The sequence below is a fragment of the Polyodon spathula genome, chromosome 30 (genome assembly GCF_017654505.1).
Source record: "Polyodon spathula isolate WHYD16114869_AA chromosome 30, ASM1765450v1, whole genome shotgun sequence".
In the NCBI taxonomy this organism is placed as follows: domain Eukaryota; kingdom Metazoa; phylum Chordata; class Actinopteri; order Acipenseriformes; family Polyodontidae; genus Polyodon; species Polyodon spathula.
In genome coordinates this window covers 3,238,914-3,258,815 of record NC_054563.1, presented here as the reverse complement: position 1 = coordinate 3,258,815, position 19,902 = coordinate 3,238,914, and the positions used below count along the sequence as shown (strand labels likewise).

The 19,902-nt window shown below is 41.5% G+C and overlaps 1 protein-coding gene across 7 annotated transcripts in view; it reads left to right on the top strand.

Annotated features, from left to right (window-relative positions):
• LOC121302914 (HMG box transcription factor BBX) overlaps positions 1-15,861 on the top strand; it is a 36,245-nt gene extending 20,384 nt beyond the window's left edge. For 2 of the 7 annotated variants that reach the window (XM_041233253.1, XM_041233254.1), the window contains exons 5-16: positions 603-801; positions 1,347-1,414; positions 5,753-5,833; positions 7,211-7,291; positions 7,653-7,730; positions 9,006-9,834; positions 10,236-10,374; positions 10,621-10,778; positions 11,308-11,397; positions 12,286-12,483; positions 13,591-13,798; positions 15,174-15,860. In XM_041233253.1, coding sequence (XP_041089187.1) covers positions 603-801; positions 1,347-1,414; positions 5,753-5,833; positions 7,211-7,291; positions 7,653-7,730; positions 9,006-9,834; positions 10,236-10,374; positions 10,621-10,778; positions 11,308-11,397; positions 12,286-12,483; positions 13,591-13,798; positions 15,174-15,261 — 2,217 coding nt within the window. In that variant the 3' untranslated portion in view covers positions 15,262-15,860. Of the gene's footprint in view, positions 1-602; positions 802-1,346; positions 1,415-5,752; positions 5,834-7,210; positions 7,292-7,652; positions 7,731-9,005; positions 9,835-10,235; positions 10,375-10,620; positions 10,779-11,307; positions 11,398-12,285; positions 12,484-13,590; positions 14,554-15,173 lie in introns of those variants that run through there. The other 5 variants (XM_041233256.1, XM_041233257.1, XM_041233258.1 and 2 more) reach the window with 5 other exon arrangements.
• The last annotated feature ends 4,041 nt before the right edge of the window (positions 15,862-19,902 follow it).

Below are 19,902 nucleotides of genomic sequence, written 5' to 3'. Positions count from 1 at the left end.
TCTCTCTCTCTCTCTCTAAGGCCAGACTAAAGTGTATTGCAGACTTTGATTATTATGTTATGAGATGATATGTTTCCTTGTCTGCATTCTGAAGCTCTTTCTTGGTTCATTTTCAGTTAGCGTAGGTAGGCTGTAATGCAACTTGGCCATTTATTTAATAGTGCCAGGTGGTTGCTGTGAACCAGGGGCAAGCAGTGACAGACACAGGCTCTGAAGGAGCTTACAGCTGGGTTTGTCCAGTCTATCGGCACATTGTTATGAATTCATGGGATGTGGACTTCATTGGAAATACAGATGAAAGTAGAGAATGCAGCACGTCTCGTTTGATACCAGGGTATACTGTACAGGCATGGTAGAGAGGCTTTATAATGCATTTACTTCAAAATGCAATTTTAAATAAACATGTTACATAACAAGCCAAACATAAGTCTGTGTGTGCATGTTTTTTAGAATAGTGTCTCTCTTTGATAACTTGAATGAGTTGGTGCACATTAAAATACATTACCAGCTACACTGTCTATTTTGGGTGCTCATTCAAACCAATGAACCCTTAACTATATATAAACCCCAACACCACCCTGCACTTTCCTGTTCTTTTCCAGTATAAAGATGCCTTCATGAAGGCTAATCCTGGGTACAAGTGGTGTCCCACGACCAACAAGCCAGTGAAGAGCCCCTCTCACACCGTCACAACCAGGAAGAAAGTGTGGAGCTTCCCTCCAGACCCCTCCAAGGACTGCCCTGCTGCAAAAAGAAAGGGCAAGCTGGAGGAGATGCCACAGCTTAACTTCGCTATGGCAGGTGGGTTTCTCCAAATAACTGCTTAATGACCTGCCGGGTGCATGTTGGCGAGTCTCTGTGGACAGGAGTTTTCTTGGAGCGTGATTTCCGTGAATGTGGTGTTGCAGATTCCAGACTTCTTTTTTGAGGGTCTGTTTTAACAGTGCAGCCTCCGGCTAAGAGAACACCTCTTGGGAAGTAAGCAAAGTGTTCTCTAAGACGCAGCTGACCACCAGATACAATATGAATCAATAAATACATAAAGAAATATTTATTACTTGTCATGACGCACAAGCATCAACATATGAAAAGAACTGAATATGTAAGAAAAAATCAATAGGCAAGTGTATGTTAATAAACTATAATAATAAAGTAACATTAACAAACTAACTGTCAAACTAAGTTAACACAGCACCCCTATACAAAACGCAGAAGCAGCTCTAGATTCATTATGAATACATGTACAGGAGCAGTATTGATGATGAGTTATCAGGTTACAAAACAGTACTGTATCCATTGTGTACCTGGACGCTAAACCCCCTGCATTGTCTCTGTATTCTGCACAGATCCTACACAGATGGGCGGTCTCAGCATGCTGCTGTTAGCGGGGGAGCATGCGCTGACAGCTCGAGAGGTGAGGCTACTGATTTAAAACTAAAATAATAAAAAACAAAGCTGTAGTTGCAGTAGAATGGTGAGCCGTGATCACGAAATCGGAAGAGACCGGCAGCCAGATTGCAGAGGTGAAGTTGTAGAACCGTGCATGGATATTGATGACTCTGGCAGCAGGCAGTGCTTCAAATTGGGGGAAGCTTTTGTGTAGCAGTGGACAAACCATGCTAGAGGGGATCTATAAAACTGTAGACCAGGCGCTGAAGCAGAAAGCACTGTTAGTCGATGCCTTTGACTGAGTGAATATTAATAAACGGTTTCTCAAACATGAGATATGAGTTTCTCTTTTAAAGGAATGCTAACCAAGGTTTTAAATTCCTATTTTATTACCTATTTGCACATGATATCTTATCACACTTTTTAAAATTATTTGCTTGCACGTTATACTTGGCAAAAATTGTCCACCAGGTGGTGCCAAATTGCAATTCAAACAAAATCCCTCAGAAAGATATACAGTAGTCTCCACTCTAGTGTTTTTGCACACACCCACCAGAAGATGATTTAGAGGGAACTGGATTATAGAATGAAATACTAGGTGACTATTTTAGAGGAGCAAGTCTGGACTATTTAATCCTTCTTCCTAATGCAAAGAAAGTATTATTTCAGTACACCTGTGGACAGGCTCTGGGGAAGCGTCCATAGCCTGATATTAATACACTACAGTGCATCCTGTCATTCTGCAAGCTGTCCTTTGATGCTATAAACCCTAAATCCTCTTATCTCTTGATTCCCTGGTAATGGTCTTTGGAGGAAAGATGTCTTATATAAACGAGAAGGAAAGTTTCCCTGGTGAAATGTTTTTTTGTAGCTGAGCACACACCGTTTCCAGCCAGAGGCTCAGGGTTTTCCTTTGCCCGACTGCAGTGATCTCCTGTCACTTTGCCTTGGGTCAGAATATAATACATGCATGACTGTCAGATGCATTCAAGATCTGCCCCCTGTCCTGTCACCATGTACAGCATTGGGAGTGCTCTGAACAGGGTCGGGTCAATTCCTGTTTCTCAATTCCAATTTCTAAAATCAGTTCCCAATTCCAAATCCCATTCCCCTTTTTAATCAATTCCATCACATCACTGATTAAATGCGCAATTAACAGTATTCTGTTAAAATAAGCTTCTCGCAGTGGCAACAAATGACTTCAGTTGAAGTCACCGTTAGTCAGTTAAACTGGCTTCCAATGAAAGCAGTTGAACAATCACAGAAATTGAAATTGGAATTGGGAATTGATTTTGCAAATGGAATTGGAATTGAAAACCAGTAGTGGACCCGACCCTGGCTGTGACTTTCTACGTATATTGTTGGTATACTTTCTTGGTTGCAAAATACAAAAGAAAAAAAGTTTGGAATAAAAGTAGTCATGTTTTCTGTCTCCCATAATGGTACCCGATGTTAAAATCCTCCCACTAGTGTATTCTGCACATTTTGTTATTTATGTGCCTAGATGTGCTGGTGCATAATTTTATGTTCGTTATGAAATGCCATATGGGGGCACCTTGACTTGAAGCGTATAGCCTGGAAGCAGAACATACTAGTTAGAGTAGAGCAAATCCTCGTATAGCCATTCTTTAAATGGTGTGTAGAGATACACAGCCAAAAGCACTTTATAGCTTCTTGCTGTTCCCCAGATGTTTCTTACAGGATGATTGCATGCGAATTATAATTGATGCCAGTGCATGCTTGAATACATGTGTCAAGTTTTGACAGAAATGCATGTGTTCCATAATGAATGATACAAAGTAGCCCAGCACTATCATGACGTGTGTAATGACACATCATGTATATATCTTATCATGACCTGTATAATGATATGTATGGTATCCTGACCTTAGTATATTGTTGCATCCAAATCACAGCGTGAAACAGCTCCAGAATAGACGAGGCATCGGCAAACAGAGTGTTAACCAAAACCCAGGCATCTATGCCTTTCGTAATCAATGTTGTATACTGTGTTTTCCTGAGATTTTCTGCTGAACCCATTAAAAGTGCTTCCACTGATTTTCTGGTCTGCCTATATGTGTAATAATGCATTGCTGAGAGACGGACAGACAGAGAAAGTGCTGGAGCTGCCTTCTGCTGCATTGAACCCAGCGAGGGCGAGCTGTCAGGTGCAGTGATTTATAACCGGCTGAAGCAGGGAAGCAACTCGGTGCTCAGCAGCGCTTTAGTGAATGAGCACAAATCGGAGTGATGCATGTTCCAGTTCATGAAAATGAGGAGAGGCTCATGGCTGTGTGTGCAATTACAAGGATCTCTTCAGTGCCCTGCCAGGCACTTCATTACAGAGCAAAAAAAAAAAAAAAAGGAAATGCCTAGAGAGATGTTTTCAGTAATCCTCCACAAATTCCATTTACTCTCCGCAAATTGGTCCTAATTACTCCTCCGCACAATATTTCTGTGACGGAGGGGACTGGCAGCGCAACAGTCTGCTGAAGCATCATAGCAGGGTCTTACATGAGCAGCAGATTATTAACTTGAGCGTTCAACTGAGCAAAATGAGTTTGGATTAGGAGATTGCAGAGTCCCTCGACGGAGCACTGCGGTGGTAGGAGCTGTCCTCGTACAGACACATTTGCAGCAAAGGCTGGCCTGCTTGAAATGGTTGCCTGTTTCGTTTTATTGAAACATTTAGGGAGAGTCAAATACTATAACCATTCCAATACAGAAGGCAGGGATTATTATTATTATTATTATTATTATTATTATTATTATTATTATTATTGTTCTGGTATGATAGAAGGGGTGTGTTTTCTGTGCTGGATCACTGGCAGGGTCACTGTGTCAGTTTTGTGTAGCCCTGCACAATCTCACATGTCAAAGTCCTTTACAGAGTTTGCTTTCCAGCGTTTAAAAATGTGGACTCTTTTTGATATGAATTTGGCACAGAGTGACCCCAAAAGCACGGGCAGCACGTCAACGTTCTCCGTGAATGTGGGTTTCCCAGCCCAGAGTCTGTCTAGCACTAGTTAGAACAGAAAGTGTCAGCAGCACAGTGCACACTGACAGGAAGGCTTGGGCTTATTCAACGTGTGATCGGATACCATTTTCAGGTTGATCAACATGCTTCCCTGTGCTTTGCTTTACAGAGATTGTTCTATATAGAGCAAGGATGCATGTTGAACTTGCATAGAGTAATGCTGTCAGTAGTTATTTTACATATATATAGATATATATGTAGATATAGATATAGATAGATCACCTCAGGTGCATTGCCTGCAGAAACCCCAGGCTCTGACAGGCGGTGTGGGAAGTCAGCACTGTTTCAGCTCGCTCGGGGAAGCACTCCTGGAACTGGTTTCAATTGCAAACTGTACTTCAGGTTGTCCTTTTGGCTGGAGTGCCGCCATGCAGTGTACTGCACTGTGTAGAAATGATGGACAGTGTTCTTTTATGGGGAACAGTATCCTGGGTGGCGTTTTGCTCTTCAGGTTGCACAGCCTCCTAGGCAGAAATAACCCGTGACCCTGCTGGGTTGATTTGGGTTACTGGGATCAGGAGGCCTCTGAGCCCCAAGTAATATCTCTGCTTTCTTGTGAAAATGGCCAAAAGAAAATGCAATTGTTGCAAAAGAAATCGCACAGATAATCACTAGAAATGTATTTATATTCCCAGCTCATCTCATTTAAGAATTGAAGGGACGTGCATGCCTGTATCCAGGGTTGGGGTCAATTCCTGTTTTTCAATTCCAATTTCAAATCAATTCCCAATTCCAATTCTGTTTCTAATTCCTTCAAATGAATTTACATTTTAATTTATATTTTAGAGACACGAATAATTGTTGTCATTTGTTCAGCTGCTTTCATTTGAGGGCAATTTGATTGACTAACAGCAACTTTCAACTGAAGTAATTTGTTGCCACTGTGAGAAGCTCATTTTAACAGAATGCTGCTAATTGGAATCAGTGATATGTTGGAATTTGATAAGAATTGGAATTGATTTTAAAAAGGAATTAGAATTGGAATTAGAATTATAATTGATTTTTAAAAAGGAATTTGAATTAGAATCGAAAAACAGGAATTGACCCCAACCCTGCCTGTAACCTTCTGTTGTGGAACGGTACAGTATCTTTGCTTTCCATCATCTTAAGAACAGTGCAGTGGATCAATGCAAATGCCATGTGCTCCCAGCATGCAGCCCTATTAGGCAATGCTGGAGAAGTAAAATGGGAAACAATATTAAAGGCACAAGTACAGTTCTGAACCCAGCCCCTGGTCTGATTTGTCTGTATCAGTAAATCACTCGCTGTGAAGCCGAGTTGGTGAGAAGTGCTTGACGCAGCTCCTTTCCTTGTTGTTTCCTGCAGATTTCCTCAAGCACACCCCAGTCAGAAGTAACGGAGCCTGCAAAGCACCCTGGGCAGTGCGCTCTCTTTCAGCTTGCAGAGGTGAGGTTCGAGGGGGGTGAGCTATGCAAGGCTAATCCTGCAGGGACCAGCAGAGCAGTGAATAATGCAGCTGGCAATTTAAAGATCTTCAAGGCCTGTCTCCCTCCCTGTTTAATACCCATCTGCTGATTGAATGTGAAATTCTTTTAACAGTTAAAAAAAACACGCAAAAGACATTCGTACTACATTGAACAAATGGGCAACCCCCGGGTCATTACTGGGTAATAATGAACCTGCACTTCCATAGTTAAATGGAGTTGTTTTTTGTTTGAAAGCCTTTGGACACAGGTCAGTGTAATTTTGTGGAGCTTTATCAAAGACAGGCATATATATTCTGCCTAAAGTCAGTTCAATATTATCACTTGTAAAAGATAAATGGAAATGACAAGCCATTCTAAAGATGTAGTGTTTAAAAATATATTGAGAATATATTGTTTTTAACTGGAGTAAATGTGCTGCTGGTCCATTGAATAGCAGGCTGCTGAAGCATGATTTCAGGAAAGGACAGGCTGAAAGGGCTGTGGCTGAGCATGAGAATATGAAGCACACACTTGAAAGGTGCAATCTGCATGGCTGCTTAATTGTGTTCTCGAAATAGCATCCCTGCCATGCCTAGTGTTATATATATTATTTTTTTTTTCTTTTTTTTTTACAAATGTTGTGTTTGTTGTCAGCGATGACAGTGTAAATTAGGAATACTACCCACCCCCCCAACGTTTTTCCAAATGGTTAGCATTTTGGCAGCAGAGAAACATCCTTTTTGTTTAACCCCAGATTCCCTTGTGTACCTCCCATTCAGATGTGCTGGACCCTTCCCAGAGTGGGAAGTCACCTATGTTTGAGTTTGCTGAGGGGAGGCGAATAAGCCTAGTCCTTTTCCATTAAGTCTCATTTGAACATTAAGGCTTTTTATTGACTCCATTTATTTCCCTTTTTTGTTCTATGTCTTTAAAACCATTGTCCTTGACTCATTTACAACCGTCAATGCAACTGTATGTAGTTTGCAATCCACATGATCTGAACTTGTAATGTAAAGTGACAAAAATCTGAGCTCATTTAGTCCCTTAGAATCCCCCCCCCCCCCCCCCCCCTCCAACTGATTGCAGTCACATAATAGCACAGAAACAGATGGGGGTGATCATTTTCTAACTAACAGGTATTCCAAGTGCTTTGTAATGAGTTTTAAGGGCACGCAGTGGTCAGTGAAAGCAGTTCTTTTGGTTGAAGCTACAGTGCCTTGGCTGACCTTTTTAAAGTTGTGTCAACTGAACTGCTCTCATTTATTTATAAAGTTTTGCTGCAGTAATAAAAGTATCTTTTTGAAAATAATTGCCGAACAGAATCTGACGTGATCAGTGTGCTGTGCTCTGAATGCAGGTCTCTTCCAGTACGTCCCGGGCTGGAACCACGGGCTCCTCAAAGCCGTGTGAGAAGTCCCCATTGTTTCAGCTGGCAGAGGTAAGGGAATCTGTGGGGGTGGGGGGGTGAGTGGGAGCATTCCCCCCTTTTTAAATGTAGCTTCCTGATCAGTGACAGAGCGTGAGTATGCGAGTGTCAGTTATAACACTGCTGTGTATGTTGTGGAGTAATGTAGTGGCATGCTGGTTTCAAAGGGGAGGGCAACTTGTGACCTGAATTTAAAAAAAAAATGTGTTAGCCTGCTCTGCACTCTCTACCAAGCAGCACGCAATGATGAATGTTGATGGGTGGTGTTTCCAGGGAGCTGGTGACCATACCACGTTCAAGTTTCCAGGGAAATGCCTTCATGCAGTGATATACTGTACAGTACAGGCCCCTGATGCATTGTGTTCTGGTGCAGATCTCTTCAAGTACATCTCATTCCATTGTCCCTGAAGCGAAGCAGTGTGGCCAGTCAGCACTCTTCCAGCTTGCAGAGGTAAGCTATTATGAACCAGGTCATAGAGGTCCTGGCATATCTGTTTCTTACCTCTTTTTCGCCTCCATTCATTGCGTGACACGTAACTCCTGTATTACAAGTCAGTGGAGATATTTGTGTGATTTCTATTTGTGTGCTTAACAATGAAGAGGTACCCTTCTATGGCGTTGACCTTCAACTGTGACACCTAGTGGCCTGATATTGTAACTGCAGTACTACAGAATAAAATAATATTTTTCAACGTAAAAACATATATGAAACCAAGTCTAGTAAACAAATATTTTGGCGAGTGCCTTCAGCAGTGTTTTATTAGAGGTTTTTATATTTATTTTACATTTTGTGATCATATTTTTAATTTGAGTGTTTTGAAGTTATTAATGATTTAATGTTCAATCCTTCAGTGTAGTCAAACGCTGTATAAGTTTGAGACTGGCACGGTTAAGATAATGACATTAACACTGCGTTTTGATTTCTTTAGAAACTAGAGTTCACAATTGGTGTAAATAACTCCTGCTGACACTTTTTAGATTGTAAACACTGCCATCTGCTGGCAGCAAGCAGCACCTCTATTTGATTATTTAGCCCACAGCTGATTACATCATTTTCTTAATTATTTATAATTATTTATTTGTATTATGCTGATTTTGTGTATTAAACATTAGAAACTGTGAACATTGAACAATGTTATAGTTCCACAGACATGGTCTGACAATTTAATTCAAGGTCTCTTAAGCTCTCTCAGTAAGTTTACTTCTTAGTTTTATAACAATAACAGGCATTTTTCTCATTTAAAAAAAGTTGTGAATTAAAGACTGGCCCAGTATATTTTATTGCTGAGGAAGACTGGAAAGACTCGAGGTTTTATTTTTAGACTGCAGAGCTTGTTAGTACCATTGCTTGTGTCTCTTTTAGTTTCAGTTTTCAACTCCTTGTAAAGGTATAGTCAGGGTTTTACACTTTTGTTTGTTTAACTGCACCTTTCAAATCAATAAGTTTGAGATTTTTAGCTTTTGGGTTTTCATTTCATTATGTAACATTATAGGTTATGCTTGTTAATGTACAGACTAACAATAGCACTATGCTCATTAATGCAGGTTTCTATAGCAACATTAGTATTTCGTTGCTGTACTTGGGCCTATGACAGGAACTGTTTAAATAGGGGGGAATAAAACTAATCTTCAGTTTCATTTATTATGGAAATATCATGCAAATGATATAACACACCATACTGGCTTTAAATGTACAATGGAAGTGATCGTGTCCTTTTTATTGCAGATGTGTCTGGCATCTGAAGGAGTAGAAATTGAAAGCTGTGCCAAAGCACCAGAGAGCACCCCGTTCCCAGAAGCCTCTGCTCTAGATGACTGTTCAGTGGCCGGCAAAGCAGGGACTGACAGCAAACTGCGGAGCTGTGAGACTCCGGATGAGCTGGGACAACTACCACCGCCATCCTCATCATCATCTTCATCATCCGCCTCCTCCACCCCCACTGACGCCAGCCCGCCGGCGTTTGGCAAAGCGGAGAAAGTGAAAAAGAAGAAGAAAAAAGACAGACCGGAGACTCCAAAAACCGAGAAGACCACGCCCAAAAAGTCCTGCAAGAAGCGCCAGTCGTCCGAGTCCGACCTGGAGAGTGTCATTTACACGATTGAGGCGGTCGCCAAGGGAGACTGGGGGAGCGCAGAAGAGGAGACCCCTCGAAAGAAGACAGGCTCCCCATCTAGCGGCAAGAGAACCCTGTCTGATTCATCCCCACCGAAGAAGAAGTTGAAGCCCAAAGCAAAGCAGCTGCAGAAAACTAAAGAGCACGAGTCGAGCAAGGACTCCAAGCCGCCCCACTTGGATTTGGATTCCATCAGCTCCAATGTGATTTTGGCAGCAAAGGTTGAGGAGACGAGTATAAAGAAAGAGGCACTCGCTGTTCCCGAGGAAGAGCCCGCCCCGAGCCCTCCACCGGTGCACGTTGAAGCCGAGGAGAAGGACGGCCACGCAAAGGCAGAAATCTGCGGATCCAGAAAGTCCGAGAGGACCTGCAAAGGCGCTCTGTACAAGACACTTGTGTCGGAGGGAATGCTGACATCACTGCGGGCTAACGTAGACAGAGGTGAGTCAAAACTGAACTCCCTCCTGAACGAGTTCATAAAAAGAAGTGCTTGCCTCCTTACACCTGAGGACGCTTTTCATGGTTCTAATGAGCTAAGAGCAAAACACAAGTGCTCAAGTCATTTCTGTACTGTTTGTTTTAAACCATAATGTTTGGGCCCATACCATTGGCTATTAATGATCTTCCCAATTTATACATCAGGTAAACAAACTACCTCACTGGCTGATGAGAGAAAAATAGCAGGTCTTTCAGAAGACCTTTGTCTTTTTAAGAAGCCTCCTGATACAGTACTTGTTTTAGATGGCGTATCTCCTTGGTGCTGGGGCTGTGGTCTTTGTGCTGGGTTGTGTTGGGGGTGGTTTATGTATTAGTTTCGCTCTGCATTGTCCTGTGTTGTGCAGGTAAGAGAGGCTCCTGCAGAGGCAGTATCTCTGATCAGGAAGGTTGCTGGACGGATGACAGCTGGACGTTTTCACAGACTGGGAGCAGCAACCCCAAGAAGCTAAAGAAATCCAAATCTAAAGAGGAATCTGTACTTGGGTGAGTGTATGTGCACATCACCTGGTTAATTAGGCATGAGCTGCTTTAATGCTGTGTTTGAGCTCTTGACTAATTCAGTCAACATCATGATACAGGCTTCAGCAGCGCTCCCTATGGGCAGTTGTATGGGTCATTATAGTGTCTTTGCGTTCCCTCGGCTTTACAGTCACTGTACACTAACTAATACGAAGACATGTTCCCCCTGGAGTAGAAGTGACATTGCAATATTGCTTGTCTTGTTCTCAGCAGTTTAGGGAAGCTGGAAGAAGAATTTGAAAAGAAGTTCAACAGCCTGCCACAGTACAGCCCTCTGACCTTCGACCGCAAGAACATCACAACCTCCACAAATAAGAAGAGAAGCAGCGGGATTGGGGCATCCGAGCAGCAGAAACCAAACAAAGGGGGTGAGCCGAGAGCCCGCACTGTCATTGCTGAAATAATGTGCAAATTGCTACATTTAAGCAACGACAGAGTGGGCGTTGTTGTCTTATAATTGCACGCCTCGGTGTGTTGCCACATCAGAAGATTGATATATACGTTTTGTACAATTCATTTTTTAAAGCTGTTGACCTGGCCACGCTTTGATCTTGCATTGCTGTGCCTCCAGTGGACAGCTGTGACAACTCCCATTGTAATGATTAGAACAACAGTTATAGCCATGTTGTCTGGACTGTGGAATAGCATGAATGGGTTTTAATGATAAGACAGGACCCTTCTTTGAAATGGGGTCTCTTATGATGTTTCAGGAATGGCAATGTAAAGGTTACACATCTAGCATCTTAGTAAATATGGCCTGTGGGTGGTGCTGTGGTAATGTAGCAAGACCTGTTCCGAAGTTCTGTTTCATGGTTTTGGTTTACCTTCTTTCACCGAGGTGTTTGGTTGATTCAAAGCTCTTTGTTTTAAAGTCTGTCTGTTTGTTTTTTTGGTCAGGTTCATCTCCAACACAGAAAAAGAATTTATTTCACAAAATCGTCAACAAGTATAAGCACAAAAAGGAGAAAACCAGCACGTCGGATAAAGGTATTTAAGTCGAAAAACGGAACTTGGAAATTCAGCTGATTTTTTTTTTCTGTGCTGCCTGAATTATTTGAAAAGTTTAAGGGCCCAAGTCTGTTAGTTTGTTTTTTTTTTTCTAGAAAAAAACTGTTTGATCTCATATATATATACAGGCGATCCTCGACTTACGACTCCTTTGTATTAATACCCTGCTTAGACTTTACGACACGGCGAGACCTGAGCCATTCGTCATGCGCGCAGCTCGGTGTCCGAACTGCAGAACCTGCCGTGATCACCCTGACTTAGTCTAGCGCTTTTTTTTTGTTTTGTTTTGTTTTTTTATGCATGTAACTTTTTTTTTTTTTTTTTTTAATATATTTGTTGTTAACAATGTCTGATAAGAGCAATTGACTCAAAACAGAACCTAAGCTGTGAACTCTGTCACATGATGAGAGGCTTAACATCAGGCGATCGTATTTGCTGCTAGGAGTACCACATACACACACTGATACGTCATTGGAAATCTCCGAGTCTGTACTTTTAAACAAGCTGGGTTGGTGTCTGAATGATATGCGCTTAATCATTGAGTGTAAAGAGTTAAATAAATATTTGCATATATAAGAAGTCATTTTTGTAAAACTGTATTATCTGGCTGAAGAGTCAGGAACGTAACCCCAATTTATAAGTGTCGTAAGTGCGAGGACTGCCTATCTATCTATCTATCTATCTATCTATCTATCTATCTATCTATCTATCTATCTATCTATCTATCTATCTATCTATCTCATACCACAACCTTTTAATCTTGCATTACCATCTTTGGTCTGGTGAGTACAGCCAAATCGTTCCTGATCAGCCCAAGGAGTATCCAGGTCAATATCACCAGGCATCATCCCCTCTCTTTGCTTTCAGCCATAGTATCCCAAGACACCAACCCAGCCGAGGCTGCCCAGAAAGCAAAGGCTTCAGCGCCCTCAAACCCCCACCCCCCTCCGGAGGCAGCAGCAGGAGAGGGAGAGCCTCTGGTGGGCAGCCAGAAGAGGAAGGCGAGGAAGAAGAAGATCACTCACCTCGTGCGCAGCTCAGATGGGGGCGTGTCCCGTGCACAAGGTAGGGCGTTGTGTTAGAAAGGGCAGCCAGTCACACCGGGACTGAGTAATGGGTGGGACTGCCTGTTACTCGCGTTTTAAAGGCACTGCTGCATGGAGGGCTGTGTGAGCTCTCTGAATCCCACTCTCCGTCTCGGCTGGGGGGCTCAAAGGGAGCTCGGACTTGGCCTGCACTGGATTTGGAAATTGGCTTCGTATCAGGAATCAAGGACATCTGTTGATCCGGCTAACAGTGTAAGAATTGGGCACAAAATTAAAAACCTGTACGTCTGTTCAGTTGTTACAGCCCTGTGATCCATTCCTGACAAGTGACAAGGACTCGATTGAGTAGTGTAGACCGGGTTATGCAGAAGCTGTCAGATTTAGATTTTTTTTAGTCTCTTTTGAAAGAAAAGTATAACATAAAACCACAGGGTGGCACTGTTCAATAAATTAAATGTCATTTGAGATTAAAGAAGATTCATGTAAACTCAGCTGATTTACTTTTGTTCTATTTCTTATTAATTTACTGAATGATAACTGCTGTATTACTAAAGATCTGAATCGTACAGTATGTGAAACTATACAGTAATGTACAGATCTGGCCAAACGTTTTGCATCACCTAGAATTTTAGTATTGAGACATCATTAAAACAAACAAAAAAATTAAAAATCTGAACATTATTTAGGTCTTTTAATTAACATTGTGTAATCAAGAAAACTACAAAATTATATTGCAAAAGTCTACTGGAAGCCATAAAAGTATAACAGTATTTCATGTTGGATTTTGATTTTGAAATTTTATATATATATATATATATATATATATATATATATATATATATATATATATATATATATATATATATATATATATATATATATATATATAAGTATATGGGAAACTACAAAGAGGTATGTAATTCAATATGTTAACGTAACATTATTCATTAGGTTGCATTCGATTTTATAAAGCTAAATGAGTGAATTTTATTGGGTGATGCAGTACTTTTAGCCGTAGCTGTACCCAGAGCTCTCCACAGCACCTTTGACTGGAAGTGTGCAATGCGCTTCATGTTGACGTTTCTGAAGCCTAAATCCTACCTGGGTTTTATGCTTCTGTGAATAGGAGACCAGGCTGGGGAACTGTTGCAGGACCATGAGGAGAAGCCATTCAACCAGGAGACGTTATGCAACGAGGACCGGGGGAGCTGCAGAGGCACAGAGGCCCATCCAGAGTGCAGTATTACAGCAGACATGCCAAGTGTACCTCCTATCCCAGCCTTCTTCAGCCTAGCTGCACTGGCAGAGGTAGCAGCGATGGAGAATGTGCACAGGTAAGCCAGGAATATAAGCCATGTGTGGTGCCACATAGCCTTGCATAACTGTCCACTAGAGTGATTTTAAAGGCTTATTTAGTAAACTGTATCTTTTTTGGTTTTTCTCTGTTGCTGCAGTTTTATTTTCCATGAGCCCCCTCACAAACAATGTTCTGCATTCCATCCACTAGCGAGTGCTAAATAGCTGCTTGTCTCCCGCCAGGAAGATTTAGTGTATCACACTAAATACAATTCACCACATTACCTTTTAAACGACTGACAATCTCTCTGCAATTGAAGCACATACACATTTATCATTGCAATCGCCCTTCACATCGGGGATTAACGTGAGCTAATCACATCCTTTGGGGGGGATTAGAGCTCTTTGGTCACACTTCATCACATCCCTTAAGGTCTCCATGTTTGACGTTGCTGTTCTCCCTGTCATGCCTTGCAGCTCGGTGTGAAGCGTTTTCACTTCATGACTCTACCAGCTTTTGGCCAGTGGACGAGGGCCTCTGAAACAACTCCTCAGAAACTACTGGAGGAGACGTGACTCTCAGTTATCCATGACTGTGAAACACGCTATAGCGCTGAATTAAGACATACTAAAAGAAACTAAAGCTCAATGACAAACGTTTTGACCAGACGCTGTTGTCGGTGTCTTCGACTAGACATTGAAATATCCATTTAAGAGACGCTGAAAATGACTTCTAGTCAAAATGTTTGCCATTTTGAATTTTAGTATTTTGTAATAACTGATTTATATATAATATCAAAGGAACTGCAAAAGGATATTGCAAAAGTCTACCGGAAGCCATAACAGTAGTACAGCATTTAATGTTAGATTTTATACAATCTGCACAATATAGCCTTAACATTGATCGTTATGGGTTGCTGCACCTGCAAGCAGTGAAAAGCAGTTAATAGGTTTAGTCACACAATATAGCAGTCCAGTCCATTGTTTACTAGTATTTAACAGAGTAGCTAACTAAGCTTTTAAAATATACCTTCCTACCTGTTGTTAGCACTAGATGTATGATTGCCTGTGTTAGTCTTGAAGACCTATTGGTCCTTTGCTTGTGTTGGATATGCAGATATTTTAAGTAGAACACAATACACGGTAAGCAGCGCATTCGCATACCTTTTTAAATTAACAAAAAAACTATTGAAGATCCGAAAGCTTCTCTGCACAGTAAAAGGGGGGCAGTTGATAATGCTAATGAAGCTGATTGAAGGGGTTAGAAGCTGGTTGGTTACCACTTCTTTAAAGAGGAACCTTTACGAAGCTCTCTGTGCAATGCCACTCTTGCATTTTTCCAGATATTCTTTCAAACCCTCTTTCAGTTTTGTGCCCGTTTCCATAACACTGTTGATTTTGTGTTTATTACAGGAACCAGCACACGGTATCCATGCAACGCGAAGGCACGCCGAACGACATGGGCCAAACCTCAGTGCTCATTTCCTGTGCAGACCAGTGAAGGCATTTTTAAAAACAAAAAATAGTGCTTTTTTTGTTTTTGAATCCCCTTCCCAAGTCCTGACTATGGAAGGCCCGTGTGAGATGTTGTCCTGAGCGATTCAGTTTTGCTTGAGTGTTCGGGGGAGTCGATTTAACACCACGGGGACTGGACCTCCCGTAGCTGGTCCCAGATCTTAGCTTGCCACTCGATGGCTGTGACAGGATAGCAGATAACTGCTGTGTTCTGAGAAGGCTGCCTTTTTTATGGTCAAGTGTTGTAGCAAAAGTGCATTTTTTCTATTTTTATTTATTTATTTTTATTAATTTGTTTACTTTGCTTTCTGTTTTTTCTTAAATGAACACAATAAAATATTTATCTAAGGTGTCTCATCCTGAGTGGGATCCATCCCTAGTGAAGCATCATGCCCAGGCTTGCACAGCAGGAAGGTGGCTTCAGTTCGTAAACACAGTAACCCTATAAAGACAAGGTTTCAATTGTTTGGTAGTATCTACAGTAGACTGATAGTGAGACTGATTTATATAATAACCACAGTGCCAGTTTTATTTATTTGTATTTGTTGTATTTTTACTATAGTTACTTAAATTAAAAACTAAAGCATATTTTAAATACAAATGAACTAAATGAATAAATACAGTACACTTTTTAGAAAGAAAATCCTTGCTGTTTTTTTTTTTTAACTGTTTAAATCAAATTGACTTCTAAATTAAATTGGCCTTTTAAATAGAACCGGAAGCTTAGTTTGCACTTTGATCGATTCCGTTGAGCTTTGGAGTCTCGTCAATTTGGAGTCTCGTCAATTCACAGTGTACAGTGTAAAATGAAGCGAGCAGGCATGTTGGTGGTCTGTACGTTTTGCACCGAACTCAGATCAAAAGATCCTCTTTATCAGCCTACTAGATAAGAAGCCTCCTAGGCAAGGTGAACGGAACCGGCCCTTTCTATAGCCATCGCCAGCAAGGCCTTTATGCAATCGTGCTTTTAAAGTTTTCTATTTATTACACTGGAAATGCAAAGACTCTTCCTTGGCCAAGTTTACGTGCTTCTTCGGTCAGACTCGTCTGCTAATGTTAAGGGATTGGTCCAGATGATACGGTCAGCATGCAGGAATACGGTCTAATTTCACATTAATACACGTGTTGTGTCTATGTATGAGTAAAATGTTCAATTTATACAATGACTTTGAAATACTTGAAAAATAAAACAAATGCATTTTATGCCGATACTTGACCATATAGAACAGTAGCATGTGGAAAGCTAGTGTGAATGTGTGATGCTAGTTTTCTGTAATACTCAGCGGAAGTTCAATAGCACAGACACGCTGCACTCCTTTCTAGCTGGAAATGCTTGTGCTTCTCGTTTATTTTTTTTTTCTTGTTTTGTTCTGAGAACCGTTCACAAATTTCCATTTGGATTGACCCTCAGTGCTTGTCAAAGTTTATAACCATGTACTGTTACCGTCAAGACCCTTTTAATTTGTGACATGAGTGGTTATTGATGAATTATTATTGATTATTCTGATTTTATCACCGTGGAACAGAAAAACATGAATTCCCAGTCCATGTGTCTGTTACCGTTCTAAACGCATTGTATATTATTTATGAATCATTTGAACCTTTGCTTGTACATATAGAGATTGTGGATGAATGTACCATTATTAATTGGGTTGGGTTCTATGCAGTGGTACAGCATGGCCTCATTCTTTTAAAGGGCAGGCTTCTTATTGGTCACAGTTATTGTTGAAGTGTTGCGGTTGGGTTTGTGGGTACAAAGTAGGTCAACACATCACGCTTCTGTTTGTTGTCCTGTTGCTAAGTCAGACTGAGATACTGTGTGTTATTGCCCTTAGCTTTTTGAAAATGTCTCTCTTATCCCTGTCTTTGTTGGAATTCCAGTAATACTTCAGTAGCTGACATAACCAGCATAATTTGAAGTGCTAAAACATCCCCTCCCTCCCTCCTCCCTCCTCCCTCATCCCTCCCTCCTCACTAGCTAACACCACCAGCAGGATTGCTATCTGAGTGTGCAATTGGTATTCTGTGAATACTCATTTATATATTGCTTTGTCTTGATCACAGAACATTCCTATAGTGTTATGTGTTGCTTGGGACAGGTTGTATTTGTATGGTTTGTATTTTACCAATAATAATTAGTAGCCTGACAGCCTATTAGTAGGAATATTGCCTTTCTTCCCCTCCTAAGGAGGGACATGTATTGCTTACCCCTGCATCCCCCCCCACACATGCGCACAGACAGGCAGACTCAGTGGGACCCATTACTGGTGTAGTAGCTGCTTGGGTGGAATTTAAACTTTTTCACGCTGTTTGAAATTAAGTTCCAAGGTACTGTACAGAAAGGGTGATGCAGTTAGGGACAAATTGGCTGAAAGCAGTGAAGGATTCCTCTAATCGCTTGTGTCATCACTGAGGACGCCTGTATGCGTGTGTGTGTGTGTGTGTGTGTGTGTGTGTGTGTGTGTGTGTGTGTGTGTGTGTGTGGAGGAAGTGTTCCTTGTGTGTGTGTGTGTGTGTGTGTGTGTGTGTGTGTGTGTGTGTGTGTGTGTGTGTGTGTGTGTGTGTGTCTGTGTGTGTGTGTGTGGAGGAAGTGTTCCTTGTACGTCTGTGTGTGTGTGTGTGTGTGTGTGTGTGTGTGTGTGTGTGTGTGTGTGTGTGTGTGTGTGTGTGTGTGTGTGTGAGTGTGTGTGTGTGTGTTGTGTGTGTGTGTGTGTGTGTGTGTGTGTGTGTGTGTGTGTGTGTGTGTGTGTGTGTGTGTGTGTGTGTGCGTGTGTGGAGGAAGTGTTCTTTGTACGTGTGTGTGTGTGTGCGTGTGTGTGTGCGTGCGCGCGCGTGCGTGTGCGCGTGCGCGTGCGCGTGCGCGTGTGCGTGTGCATGCGTGTGTGTGTGGTAGAAATGTTCTTTGGAGGAGCTTTAGGGTGCTAGTGGTAGGTTAAACAGTTGATGGGAGGCGAGGTGAACTTCGCCAGTTGAGCTTCGCACTTCGCTGAAAAAGAGTGACGCCATGCTTGCTGTTGTAGAACTAGAGGGATTCTGGTTGCAACACCTTTACGATGGTGCAACAATACTGTGTCAATGTGCGCTTGTTTGTTAAAATGAGGGGGGAGGGATCATATATTCGTTTCTGCTTTTTATCTATTTTTGTTTGTTTTTATATAGTAATGTTTATTTAGAGATTAATTTTAAGCTTCTTTACAATTGAGTGTGTGTGCATTAGCAACCTGTCTGATTTGCTTTTCTATTTTGTTGATTTTTTTTCTTCTTCCTAACCTCTCTAGCCTCTCCTGGATTATGACTGTTGTCAAATGCTCATAGAAAAAAAAATAATATTGCTTAATTCTTAAGCAGATAGGCACTGAAACTTGTAGAGATACAGAATAGCTTTTAGCTCAGTAGTTACCGCATCACTGCTTCTGAGAGCTCATATTCTTAAAGCAACTGCATCACCCTTTCTTGGCTGATGTCCTTTGAGTATTATTGGGAAAGAGGCTGTATAGTTTTATATACATGTCTGCTTCCTTTTCCTGTATTTTATAATGCTGAAGAAACTATGAATTTAACTGATCGACTAACAACTGTTTTCACAGATCTCGATTAGCACTAGTCTTGGCATACTACCGCCTCTAGTAAAAGTGTATGCTGTGTAGCAGCGCAGAATCGTCTTGAAGCAGGCAAGTAAAAGCGGCGTCCACAAGGAATTAAATAGCCGTTTAAATAAAATGATTAAAAAACAGTTTTGTCCGGTAAAACACTTGTCAGGCGAGAGAAATTGTATCCAGTGTGCTTTAGTACCAACAGCGACCGTGGTTACATCGCAGAGGTATTTGACAGGTAAGCGTAGTTTATGGGTGCATTGTATGATTGGTTGTTAATGCTGTAAGTAGACTTTGATAGCATAGCTCATTCGCAAGTTGAACAGGGTTGCCCGTTTCACTTACAACTAGCGGAATTGTCGCTTACATTTTTCGTTCATCATGTGTAGCACATATTTTGGTTCCTAGTTGAATGTTAAAAACGTAACAAATGTTTATGGCCAGTGCATACATAAAAACTGTAGGTTCCCGGTGTCAGTGCACAAGACTATAGTCTTCCACGTCTGCACACTTAGCAGCCTCAGACCCCTCCCCTGGTCCGCTTCTCGCACCCTGGTGTTCCCAGTTCTGCCCCTTGCTGAATTTTGCACTACTTTGAGATATGCTCATGCGTGATTGCTTTGTTGAAGTTTGTCCGTGTGATTACTAAAGCTATTAATTTACTCATCGCCGTTTGTTTTTTACTGTGAACTTTAAGTATTACAAATGAAATGTACATTTTTGACACAACACACATATATATATATATACACACATGCATGCTTGCATACATACATGTCTTTCTGCACAGCAGAAGGGCTTTCAGACCTTCAAAACATCTTTTTTTTCTTCACATACTTTTGGTACACTGCAGTTATACCTTCTTCAAACCTATATGTCCCGCCTTCAAATATATATTTATCGGCACGTGTGACCAGAAATGGGGCGTGGCCAGAGTTTTGCTTCTTTTGGGCCTGATTTGAAGAACGAGGTCGCTGTTTTTCTGTCAGAAATCTGTCAACCCCGGAGGTGACCCCTCTACAGAAAGTGGAGCA